Source organism: Neovison vison, chromosome 3 (genome assembly GCF_020171115.1).
Source record: "Neovison vison isolate M4711 chromosome 3, ASM_NN_V1, whole genome shotgun sequence".
In the NCBI taxonomy this organism is placed as follows: domain Eukaryota; kingdom Metazoa; phylum Chordata; class Mammalia; order Carnivora; family Mustelidae; genus Neogale; species Neogale vison.
This window is the reverse complement of record NC_058093.1, coordinates 140,243,466-140,260,319: the sequence shown is the minus strand read 5'-3', so window position 1 is coordinate 140,260,319 and position 16,854 is coordinate 140,243,466. Positions and strand designations below refer to the sequence as shown.

At 50.0% G+C, this 16,854-nt stretch overlaps 1 protein-coding gene across 7 annotated transcripts in view; it reads left to right on the top strand.

The window, feature by feature from the left end:
- The first annotated feature begins 1,123 nt into the window (after window positions 1–1,123).
- The window catches only part of ZNF532 (zinc finger protein 532), a 105,098-nt gene continuing 89,367 nt past the window's right edge, over window positions 1,124–16,854 (top strand). Inside the window, exons 1-3 of one of the 7 annotated variants that reach the window (XM_044242887.1) lie at window positions 1,124–1,748; window positions 4,133–4,214; window positions 4,299–4,410. Coding sequence is in view for 4 of the 7 variants with exons in the window: in XM_044242891.1 (XP_044098826.1) it covers window positions 8,584–8,617 (34 nt within the window). In the remaining 3 variants the exon portion in view is untranslated. Of the gene's footprint in view, window positions 1,749–2,401; window positions 2,514–3,495; window positions 4,215–4,298; window positions 4,411–8,491; window positions 8,618–16,854 lie in introns of those variants that run through there. The other 6 variants (XM_044242886.1, XM_044242885.1, XM_044242891.1 and 3 more) reach the window with 6 other exon arrangements.

The following is a 16,854-nucleotide window of genomic DNA, read 5'->3' as shown; positions in this document are numbered from 1 at the left end:
CTTAAAAAGTATTTGGCATCATGAGGCCATGAGGCAGTTGTACAACTGAAGCCTCTTTATGATAAAAATAAGAAATCCAGACTTTAGTTTTGGTAATATAATTCTTGTAACCATTCGAACACTGCTGGGCTGTGCTTTCAACTCCTGAGAGAAGGAATGGGGGCAGGGCAAGGGAGCTTGTTCAGTAAACAAAGATTCCAAATCTAGGGAATTTAGGATTTACTAGGATAATGTGCGTTATGAAATGTCATATATCAGAGTATGTGTAGTGCATCAAGATTTCAGCTAAGTAGGTCCTTGTATACTCTTAAATGCCTGGAATGTTTTTACACGCATGCTAATAAAGGCTCACCTTTGGGAGAAGAAAAAAGGCCTCCTTTCAAATGAAATCAAGCCCAGGTAAAGTTGAAACTCAACCCACAGAGCTCTGGCACCGTTTTCAGGCTAAAAGAAGATGAGAGTTTCAATTTCATCATCTCGTAACACTGATAAATGTGGTGCCCTGGCTGACAAAATTTGCAGATTACCGAGGTCTTTCTAAACACGTGTAAATACGCGTGCCCATTTATGTGCAACTCCAAACAATTTGCCGATTGCAATGAAAGACCAAGGACTCTTCCGTGAGACAATCATTCGGTTCATTTACATGAAAAGTCTTAAATAGCAAAAATGCTACTTTCAATTTACATCACAGTGTCCCCATAATCGAGAACAATGGCTTCCTCAATGGAAGATAATGCAAAGGAGAGGCATACTGAGATTTAAAAAAAAAAAAAACAACACCAAAAACCTCTAAAAACAAACCAAACCAACCGCATCAACTTTGCAGCCTACTTTGCAAATACAAGCCAATTAATCTAATTTAAGATATAACACACAGCAATAGCTTCCCATGCTGGGGGTCTTCAGTGCTACTGGAGGAATATTAGTTCTCTTTAGAGTCCATCCGTTCACACACAAGTGAGCCTTTTTAAGAGCTTATGGTGACTTTTTTTTTTTTTTCAGATCCTTCCATTTTGTCCTAGTTCCAGGGCAGCCACAATTAGCTTGACATGGGGTTTTTCTCTCCTTTCAAAAAACCTCTCAATTGAGTGCACGTCTGTGAACGAGGTAGGACCCGGGACCCAGGGCCGGATAAGGAGCATACCTGATCTGTTGGTAACCATATTGTCTCCTTCGTGGACGTGGGAACGATTATGCACACCTCTGTGGTCTGAGCGGGGTTTATACATGTATCTTTCTGCGTTCTGCAGGCTAGGACCACCTGCTGTATGTACAATACGTGCTTGCTCTATTTGTACACCATCTTCCTTCTTGAATTTAAAGACCCACCTATTACATCTTGTTTACTCAGTATCATTCCCCCATTAAAGAAAGAAAAAAAAAAATCCTACAAGAACTCAACATGCCATGTTTCAATCTGGCCCCAGTGGCTTTTTCCCTGAAAGCAAAACGTGTGTCTTTTACACCAGGGCTTTCTCCCCACCCCAGGGGGTGTCTTCCATTCTTTTGTGGCTCAGTTTAAGGCGAAAGGGCTCCAAACCACTAACTAAACAGAAGAGAGCCCCTTCTTCCCCCTCCAGGGAGAATTTCAGATTGAATTTATCTGAAGATAGCGTGCTCTCTTCTTACTTATTTGCCACCATTACGAGGATAACAAACCACCACCTTGGCTTCAAGATCCTGGGTGGAGAGGCGCACGGGCTTTTTCAACCATCTTTGGCGAGGCCTTGCTTCCTTCCACTCGAGTAAGTTGCGGCTTGGGGCCACGGAAAGGACTGGGTGAGAGCCCGAAATGTCGTTTGAAAAAGAGAGAAGCCCTCCCTCCATCCCCTGAGCCCCACCAGCCCGCTCTCCGGGGCGAAGCCTGCGATCCAGCAGCCCCATATGGGCGAGACTTGGCAGGTCCGCGGGGCTCCTCTCGCAGCCGCCGCGGAGTCGGCGCCGGCCGGGCGTCCGCGCCCGCCGGCCGCGGGGCTTCGCGCTCTCGCCGCCCTTCTCCCCGAATCCTCCCTTCCCCCACCGGCCGCCCCCTCCCCCTCCGCCGCGCTCCCTTTTGTTCGCTCGCCGCTCGGGCCGCCGCCGCCGCCGCCGCCGGGCCCGCACCCCCAGCCGTAGGCCCCGGCGTGGCGGGCCGCCCCGCCGCCGCCGCCGCGCGGCCTAGAGCGCGCCGCCCGGGGAGGCGCGGGGCCCGGGGCCGGGCGCACGGCGAGGCCGCGGCGGCGGGGCGGCCCGGGGGCGCGGGAGCCGGCAGCCCCGCAGCCCGGGAGGCGGCGGCGGCGGCGGCAGGCGGCGGCGGGGCCGCTCCACCGCACACGCACACACAGACCCCGGCAGCGGGAATGCAGATGACACGCCCGTAACATGGAAGCCGCCGCCGCCGCCGCCGCTACGACGACAGCAGCAGCAGCCACAGCAGCAGCAGCCGGCGGCGCCGCGCTGAACAAAGGTCATCCGAGCTGCGGCCCAGACGCCCGGGCTTGACCGCTGCGAAGGCCAACCCCGGGAAGGGGGTGGGTGTGCGCCCGCGGGGCGGGGGGCGGCGAGGGGCGGCCGGGGCGGGGTGGGGTGCGGCGGGGCGGGGGGGGGGGAAAGCCGGCGAGCGAGGGGCGAGGGCAGCGCAGGACGGGGCGCGGGTGGGCTGCGGGGGAGAGGCGGGCGCGCCGGCCCCTCGTGCCCACCCCTGCGGGCCGGGGTGAGCGCGTGAGGCTCAGGCCCCTTGGCCTGACTGCAGCGGCCTGTCCCACCCTGGCCTTGGGGACGGCTGGCCTTCGCGCCCCGCCGGCTTCCTCGGGGGGGCAGAGGACGAGCCGGTTTCGCTAGGCCCCACAGGTTCAGAGAGGGGGGCCACGTGAGCGCTGGAGCTCGCTCCTACCCCCTCCAGCGCCGGCGGTGCACCGAGGATTCTTTAAAGGCCTCTGTGCCCCTCGTTCTCCCTGCCCCTCTGCTCGGCCCCCCTCCCTCAGGCATCCCTAGTTTCCTACCCCGAGGTGAAGGGATTTGGACTTCTCCCCCCAGGTGCTTGAAAGAAGAGAAGGTTGGAGGAGGAGGAGACTGGGGGGGCTGCTGGTGGTGGTGACAGGGCTGGGAGAGCGAGGAGAGGGACGGGAGGAGGGGGCTGGGTGGGGTGGGGGTGACAGGCAGAGAGGAGCCTGGTCAACAAGCCAGCACCACTCTGCTAGGAGGCCGAGGCCGCTCCTGCAGCCGACGCATCCAGTGTGAGCAGACACACATAGATTGCTTTCTTGGGGGCTCTTTGTCAGCCACCAACACAGAGAACACACACTGACACACACGTACACAAAGATGTGAGCCAGGTTGTGGGAGGTAAGTGGGGGAAGGAGAAGGAGGGGGAAACAGTGTCTGCGGTGGGCTTTGGGGTGGAGGGGCAGGGGGGATGGGCCCTGAGGGGCTCTGGGGTGCTTGTGAGGTGAGCCTTTCCAAGGCTGTGTGCTTGCGTGTGTGTGTGTGTGTTGGGGCGGGGGGGACACACGATGACCTTCCCCTCCTCACGAAGACCTAAAAGGGAAAAGCAACCCCTAGCGAGATCCCCTCTGTGCTGATGATTTTCAGGGACTTGTTGGCAACTCAGTGAGGGTTGCCATAGCTTTTTTATGTAGGGTGACCAGAACCGGCTGAAACTGGTTTGAGGCAGATCAGCTCCTGAACACAATGCAGTCACTGAGCTACTACAGTGGGATAGCAGCTTCCTCCCTTCATGGCAGCCAAAAGCAGAGGAGCTTGCAGGAAGGTACCATCCCAACACAGTATGTGAATGCACACTTAGACACCACACAGCACTGGTACGTGACTGATGGAGCCCTAAAAGATTCTGTGTAGAGAAGAGGGAAAAAAATGTGCAGGTTTGCAAGGTCTGAGATTACTTGGGCTTTTCCTGCCTTTTTCTTTTGCTTAAGGGATGGACAAGGAGCTGAGATTTATGACCCTTATTAAAGAAAAAATGTGCCTTGCTAGGGTGGGGACACTTGGTTTCTGCAGTCTCTCTTTCTCTCTCTTTCTCTGTGTTTTTAACCAAACAAAACCAAAATGAACTGATGGGTTTGTAATGGTAGTTTTGTTTGTTGCTGGAGAATGCTACTTTGCATGCTTTTTTTTTTTTTCTCTCTTGCAGGGTATGTTCTGTTTTGTGCTTTTCCTTTTAGAAGCTACTAAAGGGTGTTGGGGATCCTTCTGACTATTATGAAGGCCAAAAGGTAACAATATTGTTCTAGGAAATGAGCATAAATGCGTTCCAGTGATGCTGTAAGGCATACATGCTGTCTTTTTTTTCCTTGTAGGCCTGTTGACTGGGGCTGCTTTTAACCCTTTCATATTTGCAGAGAATGCAAAACCGTGTGACAGTCACTGAACATTGAGCCAAAGTCTTTCCAAAAGGTCAAGGTTCACAAGGTGAGATACGATATTTTGAGCATGAATTTAAGTGTTTTATTTGAAGGTCCGTGCAGAGGCAGATGGACAGTGGATTGGTACCCTGGAGATAATTTGGGGTTCAGAGTGGAGAGGGAATACTCTTAATGTTATCCAAGTTTAATGGGATTAGGGTGATTTTATGATGGTGTTGCTATCAAGACAAAATCAGAATGACTTCCTTAATTCGCATGTGGCTAGTCCTTGGGAAGGAGGCAGGCCTGGAAAGAGGCAAGTTTAGAGAACGGTAGGCATCAGGGCCTTGTGGAGAATGTACTGGTTTGCATGAGACTTAAAGCAGCACACATGTAGCATTATCCCGATGGTGACCCAAAAAAAAAAAAAAAGAAGGACTTGGCCAAATCGAGGCAGCCTATTTGAGGAGTCTGAAGGTAGATTTGCCTTTTGTTCATTCATCACCTTCCTTTTACCTTGTGCTCTGTGTTAACCTGAAAGGTTTTTCAACTCGGAGTCAAGTGGTGGAATGGCTTTTATTGATTTTAGGGGCTGTTGACGGTGAGTTCGCCATTGGATTATTTGTGGCATACATTTTAATGTGGAATGCTAATGCAGTACCAGGAGGAAACCGGCTAGTCTGGCTTCATCTGTGAAAAGATGCCTGTGAACTCAAAGCTTTGTAGCCGTGGATGGTGGAAAATATCTGATGCCTTAAAGAGTTCGCAGTTGTCTTGAGGCTGGTGTTTGTATGTACCCCCAAAACCAGAGGTTTTCGAGGAGCAGGGAGAAGGAAGCAGGCATGAGTCTGGCAAAGTGAAGAACAAAGGCAGTGAGCGCTTACCGGGGGAGCACTAAGCATTTTGCCTTGGGGTTCCTGGTGAAAAGAGCTGCAACTTCCCCAAACAGGAAGCCAGCAGCTCCAGAATCCTATCCAGTATGATCTCCACGACACACAGAACTTGTTCTGGGTCCTGGTCTGGTAGGAGGACAGTCAGGAGGAGCTCAGAGAGGACAGGAGTGGAAAATACATCTGTCCCCTACTTTGAAGAGGGCATTTTGTTCCTCCTCGATTTGATTTGCGCAGAGTCGAGCCTTTTCAGAAATGCCGAGGATCTTAGAATATGCTAAGTTGTGTGCTGGCAGTTGGTGGGCAGAGTATCTGCCGTGAAGGGTGTCAAGTATGCTAGGGTTTTTATTGTTCAGGGTTTTTTTTTTCATGTGATCCCAGAGAACCCAGTATGTGATAAAGCTGGCAAAAGGGAAGCGAGTGCACGGTTAGCTCAGAGTACTTTGCACAGTATTTAATAAAGATAAATGTAATCTCCGTCTGATATACCAGTAAATAGCTTACACGACGGAACAAAATTCTTTACAAATCACTGTGCTGAAATGGGTGTTCAATTCTACATCATTTTCGACTGCCAGAGGTTCACTGTCTGAGTGTGGTAGAAATCTGCTTGCAAAGCAGATCGCAATCCACGTTGGACGATATGCTGCTCCTGCTTTTCTGGTGCCAACTAAAACTCAGATGGCGAATATGATAAACCTTAATTAGCTTAATACAATAAGCTGTTTTATAATTTAGTCCTTCATTCCTTCTTTAGAAAGGCAGTGGTTTTTATTTAACTTTGACAGCTAACCCCTTGCAATCAATGTTTCTTGATAGTCTGTTTTAAGAGCCCTTTTTGTAAGGAATTGCATGGCGCAGAATGTTCTGGTTGACTCTCTCTGTGGTTTTTAGCTTTGTTACTCCTCCTCCCCCCAGAAGGCTCCTGGAAAATCGCATTTGTTTTGCATTTAGGCCAGCCTTTCCAGCTGCAGGGGCTGTTTAAGCTTGGAGAGCTGGTTCTCCGGGGCAGCAATCAGAGCTCATCTGTGGACTGAGGTTTGTCTCAGGTGGCGATCTCCTGCTGAGGTCTAACAATGTAGCAGGCCCAGCCAGGTCTCCCAGGACAGGAACCGAGAGCTTTCTGGGCTTGGGAATGTGAATGTGAGTGTGGAGAGTAAGCAACACCATTCTCCTTCCTGGAAGAGCCAGGAGAGAGCAGGGTAGCACCCACACTTGGGGCTGGGCCTGTGTCCTTGCTGTCATTGTCGCCATGCGGAAGGCCACACCTGGAGCCTGCCAGGGATCGCCTGCGGCAGGCTCTGAGAAGGGTGACAAGCCGACCATCCCCTCTGGAGGAAGAATATGTGGGTTTGGCTGATGAGGGTACGCTGGAGAGAAAGTGTCACAGGGTGTTGAACCTTTGTTTTCATCCTTTGCTTCCTTGGATTTATTTTTTTGCGTGTTAAGAAACATTAGATCCTGGGCTTTTAGGACTCTGAGCATCCTGGTTCAGGAGAGGAGGCTTGTTGCTTTCTCTTTTCCCCCTCTCTTCTCTCACAAAGAGATTCCCTGCCCCCATCCACCTTGACTCCTTCTTAAAAGAAGGGTTTATGAGGGAGGCAGGGCCCACGTAGGTGGAATTTTCTGCGTATACCTTTGCCTCGGATGAGTCAGAGTTTTCAGATTTGTGTCTCCCGTCCTTCTTTATTTCTTCCCTTGAAATGCTTTCTTGGGTCCGTCTTCTCTTGGGTTTGAATAAGCTCCCTCATCTCCTTGTTGGAACTCCCCAACTAGCTCTCCACAGCTGGAGCAGAGGTTGTCCCGATGCGGGGCCCTGGGATGGTTGCCAGTGCGAGGGAAACCGAAAGTATTTGGAAAAGATTTGGGGTTGCTCTCTCCTCATTCCCCTAACATCTCACCCGAATCAGTACAGTAGCCACATCCGCAGTAAGCATTGAGGAAATCTACACCTGCGTGTTAATTACATTCGAGGGATGATCTTTAACCAAGTCATGGTTAAATAATTAACTTTTTAAACTTTCAAATTTACATACAGTGAAATCTGCTCTGTGGTGTGGCGTCTTAGGGGTTTTGACTAGTGTACAGCGCTGTGTGTCCACCCATGCCATCCACAGGGAGTGGTTCCATCACCCCCGAAACTTGCCTCCTGCTGTACATTGGTGGTCAGATTCTTCCCACCCCAACCCTTGGCAACCACCGGTTTGTTCTGTCCCTATATTTGGTCTTCTCCAGAATGCCATATGAATGGCTTCTTTCCCTTAGCAAAGCGCATTTGACATTCATCCACGTTGCCGTGTGTATCCATACCAGCTGCTTTTCCGTTGCCAAGCTGTGGACCGCGTTATGGACATACCACAGTGTGTTTCTTCGTTCCCCCGGACGTGTGGGGTGCTTCTGCTTGGTGGGTGCTTGCGAGTAAGGTGGCTTTAAACATTTGCATACAGGCTCTTGTGTGAACCTAAGTTTTTACGTCTCTTCCCTAAATACATGGGGGGCAGGTGGCGTGGCTGGGTCATAGGGTCCGTGCCTAAGAATTAGAAGTCCAAGCGAAAGCACATTCAGCTCTTCCTCGCAGCTCACGAGAGAAAGAGCTGGCCTTGTCAGCGGCAGTTAAGACTTCCCAAGTAAGACGTCGCAGGGAGCATTATCTGAAGACGCGCGAGAGATGATTATGATAATAGGACCACTCACTAACGGGATGACATGCTTTATAACCCAGAACTAATCGGAATTAGCCAAAAGTGGAAACAGAAAACTGCCGGTGGTAAAATATCCTTTATTTCCTACAGCAATCATTTTTCGTCTCTTCAGAAACAGTTGGCAGTTTAATTTTGACATTTGTCTTCAGGTTCAGGGCCACGCCAGACAACAGCAGAATCACAGTCCCGGAAAGTGGTACTGAAGTTCTTTGTTGAAATCGGACTTGCGTAAACAACGTATTATTAATTATGATTTGCCCAAGTTTTTGACTGCCAGAATATGGGTGTGGTTTTAATATCTGAAGGTATTGTTCAGGTTTGATGCCTTTTAAGGAAATGAGAACATTTAAGCAAAATGCAGGCAGTGAAGCTGGGAGACTTGGGGAGATTTAAAAAAAAAAATTTTTTTTTTTTGTTTTCTTTAAACTTTAAACATTTTTTCAGACCAAGGTTGGGTACTGGAGACAGAGAAGAGCCCGAGAAGTGGGAAGTGATCTTAACTGGGGGATTATTTCATCCATTTTACAGTTACTGAATGTTTACAAAGCACCAGACATTTTGCTAGGCCCTGGGAGTACCAAGAGAAAAGGAATCCAGAGAGAAAACTGGAGTGGGAAGTAGCCTACTGGCGCTATGACAGGAATGTGAATGGGCCACCTCTGTGGCGAACCGGGAAAGATGGGTAAGAGGAGAAACAGCAGGCCGAGACCGGGCAAGAGTGCGGAGTCCTTTGGAAAGACCCTGAGCGAGCCTGGAGTTGTGCATGGGGCTGGGAGAGCCGGGTGGCTGTGGGAGAGGAGGGGACATCAGGAGGCTGGCAAGGGCCTGACTTCTGAAGGTCATTCTCTACAGAATATTCGAGTGAGGACTTTCTTGTGGAGGTGGTAGAAGCCGAAAGCCTTCGGCCTTGGGGCAGTGTCTGAGGAGGGAAGGGAGGCTCTCCTCGCTGGAAGCAAGGAGGTCACAGGAGGGGACCACCATAGCAAATCCGGGACAGAGGAGGGCCTGACCCCAGGCGATGCAGTGGGATGGAGTGGTAGGTGGGGGAGGGGTGTGTACTCATGGGCAGGGGTGGGGGAGGGGGAGGAACAGAGGACAGCGCCAAGTTTGCTCCTTGAGGTTACTTGCTGCTGGTGGTTTTTGTCTGGGACAGACCTGGATCAGAAGCAGAATAGATTTGGAGGGCGGATGTGAAGGGGCTCCATACGGTGAGGTCAAGTTTGGGTTGGGTCGCCCATGGAGGTGTCCTTTGTTGCCAGGATCTCTTTGGGCTGGAGGAATGGGCATGGAACAGAGATGATAGAAGAAAGATGTAAAAAAAGTTGAGTTTGGGGTTCCACAAGACAATGGTTTATATAGTCACAGCCTTAAAGAAGGAGCAGCTGAAGAACTTACCACGCATGCTTTGGAAAATGGGAGGGCAAGACATTTCCGGAGAGGCAGAAAGTAATCTTAGTAGCTGACATCTGCAGACACGCAGCCCATCCTGGAGGCCGTTCTGCTTGTTATCTCCCGTCATACCGAAACAGCGAGAGGAGCTGGGTCCTTTTATCCCCGTGATGCAGGTGGGAAACCAAGACCCTGGCCAAGGCGGCTTGTAAGTGATATCAGAGGCAGAATTTGAGGCTTGTACCTCACCACCAGGCCGTTCTGCTTTGGGGAGCAGAGCATGAGGAAACCATGGAAGGTGTTTAGGGGTGTGGAGGAGGAGCCTGAGAGGGCACAGGTAGGCCCTAGACAGTAAAGGCACTGATAAGGTTCACGTTAGAGGTGGCAGTTGACGATGGCTGAGGTGAGAATGTGTCATGGAGAAGTTTGGGACACAGTTGAGGTTCCCTTGTAATTAGCCCCATTTTCCCGACTTCACTCAGCACGGAGAGAGGAGAGTCCACGTCAGAGACGGTGCAAGAAAGCAGGTTGAGAAAGGTACATTTTTACTGGGCACTGTAGGGTGAGGATACAAATTGGAAGGGAGAAGGAACAGGGACATTTTTGTTTTTATTTATTCTTTGAAAAGAACTCACAGATTGAAAATAGTGCTGAGAAGAATCTTTAGTTTCAGTAACAAACACAGTTAAAGAATTCTTTGAGTCATCTTCTGCAGACAGGAAGTTCTAAATTTTTCCTCTTTTAGAATAAGAGGAGGAAGGCAAACTCTACTTGATCTAAATCTGGAGACTGAAATAAGTAATTTTTAGACAAACTCAAAGTAGCCTTTTTAGCTGTCCCAAGTGTTCCCTCCTAAGTTGCCTGTAATTGATGGTCCTTAGGGACAGAAGATGCGGGTTTTGTATTGTTTTCAGTTAGATATTAGTACAGCTTGACGTAAGAAGAAATTCCAGGCATCTTGTAGGATTTAGAGAGGCCTAAAGATAAAATCAAGGTGTTGTTCTTGAATGTTTTCTCAACTCAGCCTTTCCTTTTTGGGACACAAACTCTGGCTTTGCAAAGGCTGACTCATTGGTCTCATTATGGGTATTGATTTTGATCATTTTCTTCCGAGAGGAACAGAATTCTTTCTAGGAATCTGAATTGCAATTAGGTAGCTGAAAACCTAAGAAAATTTGGAGCCCTGTGTTTTGTTTTTGTTTTTGTTTTTAAAGGTCTGCTAGCTGGAAATACTTCAAAGATGTACACTAATCTCCTCCTTTTCTGCAGTGAGCCCAAACTGGGGAGAGACTGGGGCCGGTAGGTGGACCTGGAACCCAGCACTCAGCTCCCAGTCTGCGGCAGCTTGTGTATCACAGACTGTCTTGCTGCCCTCCAGTTTGTTACAGGCTGGCTGGTGTGTGTGCCCGCTCCTCATACCATCGTTAGGTCCTGTGAACCACACAGGTTCTCCTTGGTGAGCCGGTCTTGAACTGTTCTGCTGATTTAACATAGCAAGAGTGGGAGAGGTAGTTTGGGGTCTCTTGTTTGAGACGTGATCATGCTGAGTGTTCTAGTGAAATCGGGGGGCTTGGTCCACGGGGATTTTCAGTGGCCTTTGCCTGGCTCTTGGTGACCTCAAGCTGCATTCTGCCACCATGGGACCTTGAGCAAGTTCCTTAAATTCTAGGCCTTGCTTTTCTTTTGAGGGTCGTTGCGAAGATTAAGAACACGTAAGGTGCTTCATAGAACTACAGGGTGAGTCCTCCCTCGGATCTTTGCTGTGCTGTGTTCCCAGCTTCCCTGGTGTGGGGGAAGGGCCTTTGCTGACATTTCTTCTCATCGTAGAGGGTGTTGTTTCTCCTGTTGTGCCTGTTAGCTCATTTTTTTTTTTTTTTTAAAGATTTTATTTATTTATTTGACAGAGAGAGATCACAAGCAGGCAGAGAGGCAGGCAGAGAGAGAGAGGAGGAAGCAGGCTCCCTGCTGAGCAGAGAGCCCGATGTGGGCCTCGATCCCAGGACCCTGAGATCATGACCTGAGCCGAAGGCAGCGGCTTAACCCACTGAGCCACCCAGGCGCCCTGTTAGCTCATTTTTAAGTAGTTTTGTTTTGGCCCACAGTTGAGTGTCTGGTATGTAAGTAGGGGAAATGTAGGCAGGAGGACAGTGTCCTTGTTCCCACTTGGCTGAACATTCATTTGTAGCTGGAAAACGTTGGATGAATATTGTCATTATCATCTCATACTTCGACTGTCTTTGTTTCCAGAAAAATCCAGCCCCATCAGTGGTGGCTGTACCCTTGCTGATGTAATTTTATGTTAACCAGAGTTAAAAGAAACAAAACCTGACTGCAAATACGACAGGTTAGCCACAGCCTCCGCTCCGTCCCTGCTCCCATGGCACGCTGCTTCCCGCGTTTGCTTGGCAGCGACCGGATGCTCAGTATCTTGCACACTGGGATATGGTGGTGACAGAAGTCTGAGTGGAGAAGGAACCTGCGGGTCATATTTTAATGTCTAAAACTTTTCTGTCGGTAGAGTGGGCGCTAGCCCCATAGGGCCGTGGAGTGCTTGCTCGCAATGCGACTGGTCCTAACTGGGCTGGGCTGTAAGCACGGAGCGCACATCAGGTTCCGCAGACATATACAAAAGGGAAAAAAAAAGGATGCAAATATTTCATTAATACTTTTTCATACTGATTACATGTTAAAGCAAGGCTCTTGTGGTTGAATATAATTTATTACTAAACTAAAATTATTAATGTTGTTTGCCCCCCCCTTTTTTTTTCTTTTTTAAATGTGACTGCTAGAAAATTTAAAACTGTATGTGTGGCTTTCATTCTTCCTTTGTTGGACAGGGCTGGTCTGGAACGTTAGATGGACATCGAAAGAAATTGAGCGGTAGAACCTCTCTTGTGCCCTGAAGTGTTGAAGTTCATTGTTTTGAGTTACCCTTTTGGTTGGAAAAGATAGTGGAAGGTGGATGTGATGCCTCCTGGTTAGAGAAACTCGTGCTCCCCTGGTTTGGACCCTCTTCTCTCACGTGTCCCTAGTTCACGTCTCTGCATTATTGGGTCTAGACAGCCGTGCCAGGCCGGTGTCTGCTTCCAAACGGACAGGGAACCAGTGCAGATCACACGTTGACCACGTAAGCTAGATGCTTACACCTAATGTCCCCTGTGAAGTGTGATTACTCCGGTGAGACTCCGGGGAGGTGAAGTGACTGGCCCAAGGTGGTACCACTCGTGAGTGACAGACCTTGGATTTGGGCCAGGGACGAGCTGACTTGGGAGTCCTACTGCCTTTTCCAAATAATGGTTCCTGCTTGGTGTTCCCATCTTGTTCCTCTTGCTCAGAGTCCCATACCTGGTCCCGGGTGCCCTTGTTGTCTAGATAGCATTTCTCCCATTTTAATTTGCACGCAGATCCCCTGGGGCTGTGTTAGATTGTGCAGACAGTGATGCCGGCTGGCTGAGTGGGCCAGGGTTCTGTCCCTCCTCTAATGGGCTCACGCCGGTCATGGTGACCTGTTGCTGGACCACACGTTGGGTAGCGAGGTCTGCGCTGTTTCCTTCCTTGGGTTTTGGACATTCTTCCTCTGATTCCAGAGTGATCTGATTCTCCAAAACTTGCCTCATTCTGCAGGGCCTCACCCTGTGGCTTTGCTTGGGATGTCAGCAAGCGCACATGGGGCCAGAACTGGTTTTCGGTTGCAGGTGCCCAGCCGGGCATGAACGCTGATTTCTGTGTACACACAGTTGGACCGGATCGCCGTGTTCCTGTTCTTACACAAGTGCATCACTCCTCCTTCCTTATCCTAACCCCTTCGGCACCTGTCGTCTGATAAAACACAAGATAATTTTAACACTGAGCTATGTGGCAGGGGTCTCCATTTGAAGTCCTTGCGATGAAGACCGGCTTTAAGCCGACACTTGGGGATGACTGTGCTGTGTTTGGTTCAGAGTCGGTATCTGAGAGAGATGAGGACTCGGAGCAGTGGGCCTGCCACTGTTTCCGCCTCTGTGCCTGACAAGGAGTTGAGGTGGCTTGTGACTTTCCCTTAGAATGGGAGTTCCAGTGCGCACCTCACACCCAAGTGTGGAGGGATGAGTCGTCACCACCACCTGCTTCTTAGCCCAGGGTGAAGGCAGCCAGCCTGGAGTCCTTGGATCAGGAGGTCTTGGTCTTTGATCAAACCAGAAATGGGGTTTCAGGAGGGAGCTTGGTGTGTTGTGTGTTTGAACTCTTAAGAGGTTGTGGAAAATTTAGTGTATTTTAAAATTTTTCAAATTTTAAACAAGTTTTAAAAAACATCTTAACATTTTTTAATCTTTAAAGGAGGCAAAGGGAGAGGCAGAGAATCTTCAGGTAGATTCCCTGCTGAGCACGGAGCCTGACACTGGGGCTCGATCCCAGGATCCCAAGATCAGGACCTGAGCCCAAATCAAGAGTCAGACACTCAAATGACTGAGCCACCCAGGCAGCCCCAGTGTATTTTTTAAATCTGGGGACGCATATTGATTCAATGAGCTAATGATTAAATGATGTTGGATACATTAGGTTACCGTCCCCATCGCTCTGTAAGAAAACTCCGTTTCACAGAAACACGAGTTGAATTTTAGATCTTACTGGAAATTTGGACTCAGAGTGTTCTGCGATATATGAATCTGGCACAGTGAATAGGATTTTTAATTGTTGGCTAAATCTGTCAGCTCCCTGCTTGGCGCAGGACCCGGTGCCTGGTGCGGTGGGGGTGTCTGCCTGGCCCGTGAGCGAAGCTGCTGAGGAGTCCCAGACTGCTGGAAGGGAAGGGGGTGTGGGGGGGTGGTAGCAAGGCTGGGTGTTCAGGGTGGGCCAGGCGGTGGGGCCAGGCCTGGAGAAAGGGGTTGGGACTGTGGAAGTTCAGTCTGAGTTGCGGGTGAGTTCAGAGTGCAGCCGGGGGGGTCGTAGGTGCAAAGGCTTTCAGAGCATGCCAAGAGTCAGGAGAAGTTAGGAGTCTGAGACTAGACAGACACTCGGGTTGTCAGAAGACAGAGCAAAGCTGGACGGATGGTCACGAGTCTAGTGGACAGGCAGGAACCAGCGGAGCGCGAGGCCGCAGAAGTGGCGGCTCTGGAGGAGTTCAGGACAGCAGCATTTGGGCGATGGGGACTGTGTGCTCAGGAGAGGCCCCGGAATGAGGGTGGGGTGCGTGAACGGGCGAGGGCAAGATGAGCTGCCGTTGCCAGTGATCTCTGCATCACCGAATCAGAACCAGCTCTACAGGGCAGCCTTCCTGTGACGTGGCAGGTCAGGACGCTTGGTGCTCAGGTGATCAAGACACGGCTTTTCAAACTCACACTGGAGGAGAAGGTGTTGACGATGAGGGTTGCCTGCTGCCGGGGAGGGCTCCCGTGTCGTCTTGTACTGAGCTTACTCGGTGTTCATTTCAGGGCCACATGGCCTCTGCTGTGTCTTTGTGCCTCTCCTTTGGTAGAACTGCATTCTCCTTCGGGTGCACTTGGCAATGCACTTGGCATTGGTGACTGTCCTGTGTTCCCACATCCCTGTCTAAACTGCTACTAACGGGGCACCTGGGTGGCTCAGTGTGTTAAGCATCTGCCTTCAACTCAGGTCATGATGCAGGGTCCTGGAATCCAGCTCCGTGTCGGGCTCCCCCCTCTGCAGGAAGCCTGCTTCTCCCTCTCCCACTCCCCCTACTGTGTTCCCTCTCTCGCTGTCTCTTTGTCAAATAAATAAATAAATAAATAAAATCTTAAAAATGAAAGTCCTAGTAACATCGCCTATGTTGCTTAGTCCTGCTTCTGGTTCTCCAGACCTGCAGCTAACAGGTCCTGTCTGCTCAGCTGTGGCTTGGAGGGCCCGGTTACGCCAGCGCTGCACGGGTGGTAGTTCCACTGGGCTAGTGAAACACCCCCTAGTGACACATCTATTGCCTGGCAAGGGGGTGGTCTTACCCCGTTGTATGCCTGAAAAACTCGAGGCTCTGAGAGGTTAACACACATGCAAAGGATTAGTTGTTGGCAGTTGGCATCCGTGCCGGGGTCTTCCTGACCCCAATCCTACACCGTTTACCATTCTCCGGTATAGTAGCTAAAGTGAAGGGGCTCTTTGGAGCATAGAGTTGGGACTCTTGTTGATTTTCTCAAAATCACAAAAATCCCAAAACGGTATGTTTACTCAAAATCACAAAAACGATATGTTTAGCCTCCAGCATTTGCTCCATAAATGGCGAAGGCCGATTATCTGAGTTATGCATTGGAATGAGACACTGGAGGTAGGAAATTTGGCTAGATGGCTACACATCAGGCCTAATGTGTAGCGCTCATGGGTACATTGCTGGATATTTGAGGCCTCTCCTGGGCAGGGGTGTTTGTGCGCCCATGTGCACGCACATTATTGCTTGTCTTTGAGGCTCCATATAGCACATACCTATTTGGCAGAAGGCCAAGTCTGGTTTATCTGGCCGATGTCAATTTGGGGAAAGATGAAACACACGTAGTTCGGCACTTGAGTAGTAATAATGAGGCTTTAATGGTTTTGATTTTGGATGACTCATAGAACTGTAAAACATTAGTGTTCTCCTCGTCTGCAGCGTTAGGATATTGTCGACCTCCGCTGGAATTTCACACATAGCTCTAACCTCTTTGGTTACACAGTGCTCTTATTTCAGGTCACTGAGGACAGGAAACCTTTGTTCTGCATCTCTTGTGCTTCTTAGAAGACCTTGTGGGGCTGTCTGTGTGCAGGAGGCACTTTCGGATGCTCTTTCTGTCCCAGGTAGTGGCTGGGAATTCTAATGGCATCGGTCTTGTTATCCCCTATCTGAGAGCACCGAAATTGGGGTTTCATTTCTTCTAGGGCTTTCTCTATGCTGGAATCCTCTCCCTGACCTTGTTTTGATACTATAATAATCCAGAGTAATTAGGACTCAACTATATGCCAGATAATTCAGGTAGAAGTAAGTAACTACCTGGATTATTATTATTTTTTAAAGATTTTATTTTATTTCTTAGGAAGAGAGAGAGCAGGGGGAGGAGCAGAGGGAGGGGGACACGCAGACTCCGTGCTGAGCAGGGAGCCCGGCACGGGGCTCGATCCCACGACCCTGAGATCGTGACCTGAGCTGAAACCGAGAGTCGCACGCTCAGTCGCCTGAACCACCCAGGCGCCCCTGGCTTGTTGTATTTAACCTTCACAGTAACTCTGGAGTGGGTCTTATTTTTTTCATTTTACACATGAGAAAACAGAAGCTTGAAGAGGTTCAGTAACTTGCCCAGAGTCTCGTAACTTGGAAGGGGAAGAGCCAGGGCTCACTCGGATTTGTCTTCCTCCGGAGCCCGTGCTTTGAGCCATGACCGCACACTGTGGTTTACAGATGTCATTTCTGCAGCCTGGCCACGGCAGGCTCACGTGTCTTTGAGGTTCAAAGCTGCTGCTTCTGGGTCTGCCAGTATTTCTCCTATTGTCGAGGTCCGAGAGGTATTTCTGGCCTGCTCTGTGACACTGATGTGGCTCTGGCGGCTGAAGGCAGGTAAACATTGAGAGCCA